Source organism: Megascapheus bottae, chromosome 31, assembly GCF_031878675.1.
Source record: "Megascapheus bottae isolate mThoBot1 chromosome 31, mThoBot2.hap1, whole genome shotgun sequence".
NCBI classification, from domain to species: Eukaryota; Metazoa; Chordata; class Mammalia; order Rodentia; family Geomyidae; genus Megascapheus; species Megascapheus bottae.
Genome location: NC_143539.1, coordinates 8,433,301 through 8,441,712, shown reverse-complemented (window position 1 = coordinate 8,441,712; position 8,412 = coordinate 8,433,301). Strand labels below are relative to the sequence as shown.

Genomic DNA, 8,412 nt, shown 5'->3' with positions numbered 1-8,412 from the left:
AAAAAAAAAAAAAGCCAGAAGTGGTGCTGTGGCTCAAGGCCCAGGACTGGCAAAAAAAAAAAAAAAAAAAAAGGAAAAAGAAAAAGAAAGATATGAGTCAGGCATAGTGGTTCATGCCTGTAATTCTAGCATCACGGCGGGCTGAGGTCTGAGGACTGCAGTTCAAAGCCAGCCCAGGTACTACAGTCCCTGAGACTCTTATCTCCAATCAACCACCAGAAAACAAAAAGTAGTGTTGTGGCTCAAAGGGACAGCAGCCTTGAGCTGAAGAGCTCAGGGACAGCGCCCAGGTCCAGACTTCAAGCCCCAAACCAACAACAACAACAAAAAGAAAGAAAGAAAGAAAAGAAAAGAAACAAATATGGCTGGGGATGTGGCTTAGTGGTAGAGTGCTTGCCTAGCATCATGAAGCCCTGGGTTCAAATCCTCAGTACCACATAGATAGAAAAGGCCAGAAGTGGTGCTGTGGCTGGAGTGGTAGAGTGCTAGCCTTGAGCAAAAGAAGCTCAGGGACAGTGTCCAGAGTGTCCAGGCCCTGAGTTCAAGCCCCAGGATTGGCAGAAACAAAAGAAGAAGAAGGAGGAGGAGGAGAAAGAAGAGGTGAAGAGAACGAGAAAAAAGAAAAAGACACAGGGGTATCTCCCTCTCCCTGGGTGTGGTGATATGAGGCATTCAAGAGCTCAGAAATGGAAACTATTCAACCTTCAGCGTGCCCATTTGCATTTTCCCTCTCACTCTGACTCATCTTCCCCTCTCCTCTCACTACTGCCCCTCAGCCTCACCCACAGACACACCCCACCCCATGGAAGAAGGGGTTACACCTGTCTGCACCCCAGCTAGAAAGAGAGGGAAGAAATTTTTGGTCTGAAGGGAGAGATCAGAAGGCTACCTGGTACCTACTGGGGTCCTAGAATGAAAGGGAAGAATGGGAGCTTAAAGACATGGTTTGGGGGTGCAAGAGGAGACCAGGATCTAGACCAGTCCTTCGGTGGCTGGCTTGCCTAACATTTTATTTCTTTCTTTCCTTTTTTTTTTTGCCAGTCCTGGGCTTGAGCTCAGGGCCTGATCACTGTCCTTGAACTTTCTCAAGGCTAGAGCTCTACCACTTGGGCCTCAGCACCACTTACAGCTTTTTTCTATGTATGTGGTACAAGAACTCGAACCCAGGTCTTTGTGCATGCTAGGCAAGCACTCTACCACAAGGCACTGTCCCTGAGCCTCTTTTGCTCAAGGCTAGCCCTCTATCACTTGAGCCACAATGTCATTTCTGGCTTTTTCTGTTTGTGTGGTTCTGAGGAATCCAACCCAGGGCTTCATGCATGCTAGGTGAGCACTCTAGCACTAAACCACATTCCCAGCCTCTTTATTTTCCTTTTTCTTTTTTTTTTTTAGGTTCAAGACCGGGACTTGAACTCAGTATCTGCCATTTTTGTTTTGGGCTAGCGTTCTACCAATAGCAGTATGCCTCTAGTCACTCTTGGAGCTTTTTATTCAAAGTTAATGCTCTATCACGTGAGCTCCACTTGTGGCTTTTCAGTGGTTCATTGGAGATAAAGAGTCTCACAGACTTATGACTCACGCCTGTAATCCTAGCTAATCTAGAGGCTGAGATCTGAGGTTCAAAGCCAGCCCAGGCACAAAGGACCTGAGACTCTTATTTCCAATTATGCTCTAGAAAATTGGAAGTGGGGCTTGGCTCAAGGGTAGGGCAGTAGCCTTGAGCTGAAGAGCTCAGGGACAGCACCCACGATAAGTTCAAGCCTCGTGGACCACCCCCCCCCCAAAAAAAAAAGAAAAAGAATGTCACAGACTTTCTTGCCTAAGCTGGCTTCAAGCCATGATCCTCAGGTCTCAGCCTCGTGAATATCTAAGATGACAGGCTTAAGCCAGAAAGAGAAATGGGAGTTGTCCTGGACCTTATCCCTTCCTGGAATGAAAGAGTGCTAAATAAGAAGAGAGAGAGATCTTGAGAAACCTTGACCACTTAAGCAGGAAGTGGAAGAAAGCTCTGGGGTCATGACTTCAGAGAACTGCAATTTGTCATCAGCGCAGGAAAAGAGACCCTTCTCCTCCAAGACCACCGCAAGGCCTTCCTGGGGTTGCCCCCTTCTGAGCCTGATGGCAGATCTGAGTCACAAACCCCAACCAAGCCAGGGGACAAGGGTCATTTTTTTTTTTTTTTACAAGTATTGAGGCTTAAACTCAAGGCCAGAGTTCTGTTCCTTGGCTCCTTTGCTCAGAACTATCACTCTATTGCTTAAGACACAGCTCCACTTTCAGCTTTTTTTTTTGGTGGTTCATTGGAGATGAGAGTCTCACAGACTTTTCCTGCCTGGGCTGGCTTTGAGCCCTCAATCCTCCAGATCTCAGTCTCCTGACGGTGCTGTGCTAGTACCTGAACTTGAACTCAAAGCCTATGACTCTTGCTTGGCTTTCTCTGCTCAAGACCACACCTCTTGGGCCACACTTCTATTTCCGTCTGCTCCTTGGTTAATAGGAGATAAAGGTCTCATGGAGTTTTCTGTGTGATCTTCAGGTCTCAGCCTGAGGATCTAGGATTACAGGTGTGAGACATTAGTGCCTGGCTCAGGTCACTGTGTTTAGTCCTTGGGCTTGTTCTCAGGACCTGGGCACTGTCCCTGAACTCTTTTGTTCAAGGCACCTGAGCCCCAGCTCCACTTCTGACTTTGTGGTGGTTAATTAGGGCTAAGTCTCACGGACTCTCCTGCCTTGGTTGGCTTCAATTGTGATCCTGCCATCTCAGCTGCCTGAGTAGCCAGGATGTCAGGCATGAGCCATGGCACCCAGCTCAAACCACTTTTAACATTCATCTCATCTTCACACTCCCAATGAGTCATGCACAGGACCCTTATTCACGAGTGAGGTAACGGCTCAGGGGGGGCTTGTCCCAAGGTGACTCAACCAGTAAATGGCACAGATGAAACTAGAGTGCCCGTCTGATTATTCCTTTACGGGCCACAGATTGATTTGCTTCCTCAACAAAGGAGGTAGAGGCTGGAGACTAGGCAGCACCACATCTGGGGTTCTAGAAACAGATGGGCAGTCTCTCTGGCCAGCCCCTAGCAGGGAGCCACAGCCATTAGGCCACACCCCCTTGGGGCACACTGAAACTTGGGACATCCAATGAAGGACTGTGGTTGGGGGCGGGGCTAACTTCAGCTCCGCCTCCAGGGTCCCCAATGCAGCTCAGAGCCTGAGGTGCCAGGTGCCCAGAGGCAGCAGCTACCAGCGGTGAGTGGTTGCTTCTCCCCATTGCACCCCCTCTTCCAGTCCATTCCCTGCCAACCTGAACCCCCATCCCTGATGTATCCAAGTAGTAACCCTTTTCTCTTAGCATGGAGGCTGGGCACCCTTGGTGGTGCCCCAACTGGGTCTTTCTTAAAAACCACTGTGGTGCTTTTGATGTGTGTTAAACCCATGCCTTGCTGGGTTTTGTCTTTCTAGCCTTCAATTTTTAGCTTACAAAAGAAATTTTAATTATTCTTATCTGTGTGTGAGAGAGAGAGAAAAAGAGCATGCGTGTGTGTATCAGTACTGGAGCTTGAACTCAGGGCTTAGGCAGCATCTCTTACCGTGTGTGTGTGTGTGTGTGTGTGTGTGTGTGTGTGTGTGTGTGTGTGTGCGCGCGCGCATGCGCATAGCACCATTTCTGGCTTTTTCTGAGTGGTTTGTTAGAGATGAGCATCTCATAGCTGTTCTTACTGGCTTTGTTTAGCTGGCTTTGAACATCCATCCCCAGACCTCAGCTTTCTGAGTAGCTAGGAATATAGGTATGAGCCATAGCGCTCATCTTAATCTTGGTTTTCTTTTGGGGACAAGAGTTTGGCCTAGTGGTAGAGTGCTTGCTTAGCATGCACAAAGTCCTGGGTTCCATTTCTCCATACCACACACATAGAAAAGGCTGGAAATGGTGCTATGACTCAAGTGGTAGAGCTCTAGCCTTGAGAAAACCCAAGGACAGTGCTCAGGACCTGAGTTCAAGCCCTAGGACTGGCAAAAAAAAAAAAAAAAAAAAGAATAGCTTTCATTTCCTCTCTCTCCTTTCCCCTGGCATCAAAGCTTTCTCAGACCCTCTGTCTCCACACCTGGGTCAGAAACCTCTGTCAATTCCAAATCTGCTGTCTTCATTTACTGGATGGGAATCTTTGGTCTCTTCCACTTCCTTCTGAGAATGTGTTCTAAAAGCTTAATCCTCAGGGAGATGATTGAGCACTGTCTCAGACAATAAAGTTTAGGGTTCCCTCTGTGGCAGCATGAGCTGGTCATCATCTGTGGTGTCCATGTGACAGGCTTGCTGCTTTTGAAGCTCTTCCAGCAGTGGTGCCTGGTTCTATCCCTAGAGACCTGGCCTGACGGGTATTGTGCTCGTCTCATAGTGGCCAGGCACTGGCTGCTACTTACTAATCTTAGCTACTCAGTAAACTGAGATCTGAGGATTACAGTTGGGGTAGGAAAGCTTGTGAGATCTCCCTCCCCCCCCTCTTTTGGGTAGTCCTGTGAATTGAATTCAGGCCCTGGGTGCTGTCCTTGAGCTTCCTTTTTAGTCTTTCTTTTCCTTTTTACTTTGAGCTTTGTTTCCCTTTTACTCAAGGCTAGCAGGATATCCCTTGAGTCACAGCATTGCTTCCAGCCTTTTATGAGTGATTTATTGAGATAAGAGTCTCAAGGTCAAGGAGTGAAGCGAGATGGTTCACACCTGTAATCCTAGCTATTCAGGAAGCTGAGATCTGAGGATCAAGGTTCAAATTCAGCCTGGGCACAAAAGGACCCGAGACTCTTATCTCCAATTAATCTCTAGAAAACGAGAATGGGGCTTGACTCAAGGGTAAGGTGGTAGCCTATGAACTGAAGAGCTCAGGGACAGTGCCCAGGCCAGTTCAAGCCCCAAGACCACCATCACAACAACAAAAAAGTCTCAAGGTTTTTATTGATCTGGCTAGCTTCTAACCATGATCTTCAATAGATTTCAGCCTCCTGAGATGATAGGTGTGTGTGTGAGCCAACAGGCTGTGTGTGAGATTCTTATCTTCAATGAACCACCAAGAAAGCTTAGAAGTAGAGGTGTGGCTCAAGTTGTAGAGAATCAGCCTTGAGCAAAAAATCTAAGAGAACTTAGGATCCAGGATCAGACTAGAACCTGAGTTCTAGCCCCTAGTATCTCAGCACATATGAGAGAGCAAGAACGAGTGAGTGGTGTTTAGAGGCAGAGGAGTCTAGAATTGCTTTTCCTTTAAGCCACTTTGCCATCTACCCAATAGTCCTGTTAGCTGCCTGACTTTTGCTCTAAGTCCTGAATTTTATTTATTTATTTATTATTCTCTGAGTCCTGGGGCTTGAACTCAGGGCCTAGGCTTCAAATTGTGATCCTCAGATTTCAGTTTCCCGAGTAGCTAGAGGATTATACAGGAGTGAGCCCCCAGTACTCAGCTGTGAATTTGACTATCACTCTCCCTTCCCAATTCCCACCACTGGCCCCTATTAAACTTTGTGATTTCATTTTACTGACTTTATTCAGGACCAAGGGCAATTGATTGAAGAATAGCAACTTAACTCTTTCTCCCTTCCCCTCCACAGGCTTGAGACAAATGCAACGCCTCCCTCCCCTTTTTGCCAGGGGCCCCACATTGCGGCCTTTCTCTCAGAGCCCCTGAGATTGGTATCCCATCAAGGCACAATGCCTCTTCCCCTTCCAAGACTGCTCAGCCCCTACAGCTCCGATCGATTGGTCTGCCTAGCGGCCCAGCTGCGGCCAGCACTATGTGACACCCTCATCACCGTTGGGGGCCACGAATTCCCTGCTCACAGTCTGGTGCTGGCAGGTGTCAGCCAGCAGCTGGGCCGCAGGGGCCACTGGGCCCTGGCGGAAGGCATCCGCCCTTCTACCTTTGCCCAGCTTCTGAGCTTCGTTTATGGGGAGAGTATAGAGCTGCAGCCTGGGGAGCTGGGGCTCCTTGAGGAGGCAGCTAGAGCTTTGGGGGTTCAGGCTCTGGAAGAAGCATGCTGGAGGGCTCGAAGGGAGCCAGCTGAGGATGCACAGGTGGCAGGACTGAAGAAAGAACAGGGGATCCTTGGAAAAGAGCAGAAACCAGAGGATTTCACAATTGATGGGAGAGAACAAGAGACATCTCACAAGCCACCAAGAGAGAGACCAGAGGTGCTAGGGACATCGCGGGATGAGCCAGGAGAGATGAGGCCAGAGGGAAAACTCAGTCAGGCTTCTGTTGGCCAAGGGGAAGCAGGTGGAAAGCAAGCAGTGGCCATGCAGGTGACAGACAGTCCAGAGGGCACTGAGGAAAAAGTGCAGGCATTCCCTGGCTCTCTTTCCCAGCCAAGTTCCCTCCAGAGCCATAGCATGACCAGGCCCTGGTGGGCAGAGGCTCCCTGGCTGGGGGAGGGTCAGGCTGCCCTGTGGAGCATCCTGATGTGGCCACCCAGATACGGTGCTCCTTTTTCTCCCAGCACCTCTGGCACTGGCATCTGGCTTCCAGACCAGAGGTGAGTAAAAGGACTAATGGAAAACCTTTAGCCTGGGAGGAAATGGTCCAAAAGAGGCAGCAGCACTTGGTGGGTTTGGAAGGCCACCTGGCTGTTGTGATGGAGCTGGGGTAATGAGACAAGAATACTCCATCCCCTTTCTCAGGAAGGGGCCAGAGTAGGTGAGGCTGTAATCTTTTCTCCTCAGGGTCCCACTGACGTTGATCAGCCCCAAAGGGCTCTGTAGGGAGAATCAGGTGGGCTCTTCCAGTCCCACCCCAGGTAAATCTTCATTGGCCTGCACTGAGGGTCTCTCCCCTGGGGAGAGCAGGGCTTTAGCAGGGTCCCCTCTGCTCCCTCCAGGTTCCCTTCCCCAGGGCCCTACGGAGATGGGAGAGTCTGGATGGAGGCCCCGAGGTGAGCAGAGTGAGGGCACTTGGCCTGAGCTCCACTGAAAATTCTGATTTGCGTTCCCCCGTTCCACTGACTGGTCCCCTGGAACTCCTATCCACACAGGTGCGCTGGCAACCTGGGTGGGTCCTGAGGGCACTCCAGGCTGTCCATCTCGCAGGCCTCCCACAGCCAGGTCTCGACCCTATTCCTGCTCTGTCTGTGGGAAGAGATTTTCTCTCAAGCATCAGATGGAGACCCATTACCGGGTCCACACAGGTATGGGAGGCTCTGGCCAGCTGTCAATTTATATTCTTCCTCTGCAACTGGGATCTATCTGCTCGTTCCTTAGTCCCCGCTCCCTCAGCTGGATCAACTTCCTTTCTCTCTTCAATGGCTGTGTCCCCTCCGCCCGCCCTAGGAGAGAAGCCTTTTTCCTGTAGCCTCTGTCCTCAGCGATCCCGGGATTTCTCCGCCATGACCAAGCACCTGCGGACTCACGGGGCCGCACCCTACCGCTGCCCGCTCTGCAGGGCCGGCTGCCCCAGCCTGGCCTCCATGCAGGCGCACATGCGGGGCCACTCGCCCAGCCAACTCCCGCCGGGCTGGACCATCCGCTCCACTTTCCTCTACTCCTCCTCGTGCTCGAGGCCGATACGCGCCCGCGCCCCGTCCTTCCCCGGGAGTTCCTCCTCGCCGACGGCCACCTGATCGGACCGGGCTGAGTGGTAGCCGGGCTCTGGGCTTGTGCTAAGACTGCGCGCGCGAGGGCGGTGCTGGGCTGCTCTCTCGGAGCCGGCCCCGAGGCTAGGGCAGCCCAGCGAGACGGGCTGCACCGATGCCCGCAGGGCGGGCACCCTGGCCGGCGGCGCCCCCGCCCCGACGACCCACGTGGTGCCGAAGCCAGAGGACCAAAGAAGAGGCCGAGTTGGCCCCGGTGGAGATGAGCTGTCGGGACTGTCTATATGGCCCTGTCATACTAATAAAGTCCCCAGAGCCCGCTCTGGGGGGCTGGACCCGAAAGCGGAGTCCAGACTCGAGCTTGCGCTTTGGCGCCGTGTGTGGGGGAGCCGCAGCCTCGCCCCCGGTCCTGCAGCGGCCCCTGGTGGTGCGCGCCCGCTAGCCAGCGGCCCGAGGGCCGGGACCGCCCAGCGAGATCCTCCCCAGCCCGGGCCCCGCACCGCCGCGCTCCGCAGCGAGCGCCGGCCCGGGCGCGCCCAGCCCGGGACAGGAGCAGGGCGCATGCTCCGGGCCGGCGTCCGGGCTCCCGCCCCCTCGTCCTAGCGCACCGGGGAGCCTCCAGATTTGCCCCCTCGGCGCCTCCCGTCCGCGCAGGGCGGGGCGGGGCAGAGCCGGCCTCCAAAGTGCGGCCGCCGGAGCGGAGATGAACGCGGAGACCCACGCGCCGCCGCCGCCGCCGCCGCCGCCGCCGCCGCCGCCGCCGCCGCCGCCGCCGCCGCCGCCGCCGCCGCCGCCGCCGCCGCCGCCGCCGCCGCCGCCGCCGCCCTCCCCCCCCACCCCGCCCCA

At 53.3% G+C, this 8,412-nt stretch overlaps 1 protein-coding gene across 1 annotated transcript; it reads left to right on the top strand.

The window, feature by feature from the left end:
- Positions 1-5,601: 5,601 nt before the first annotated feature.
- Positions 5,602-7,596, top strand: Zbtb32 (zinc finger and BTB domain containing 32). The gene is made up of 5 exons (XM_090322090.1): positions 5,602-6,516; positions 6,704-6,777; positions 6,859-6,921; positions 7,012-7,164; positions 7,307-7,596. Exons 1-5 carry the CDS (start codon positions 5,696-5,698, stop codon positions 7,594-7,596), a joined length of 1,401 nt encoding a protein of 466 aa, XP_090178216.1. The 5' UTR covers positions 5,602-5,695.
- Positions 7,597-8,412: the final 816 nt, after the last annotated feature.

Bases quoted from the DNA above. Each gene is read 5' to 3' on its own strand.
- Zbtb32 (XM_090322090.1), top strand. From the start codon at position 5,696: ATGCCTCTTCCCCTTCCAAGACTGCTCAGCCCCTACAGCTCCGATCGA. The intron at 6,517-6,703 runs GTGAGTAAAAGG...TTTTCTCCTCAG, and splicing joins ATCTGGCTTCCAGACCAGAG to GGTCCCACTGACGTTGATCA. The intron at 7,165-7,306 runs GTATGGGAGGCT...CGCCCGCCCTAG, and splicing joins CCATTACCGGGTCCACACAG to GAGAGAAGCCTTTTTCCTGT.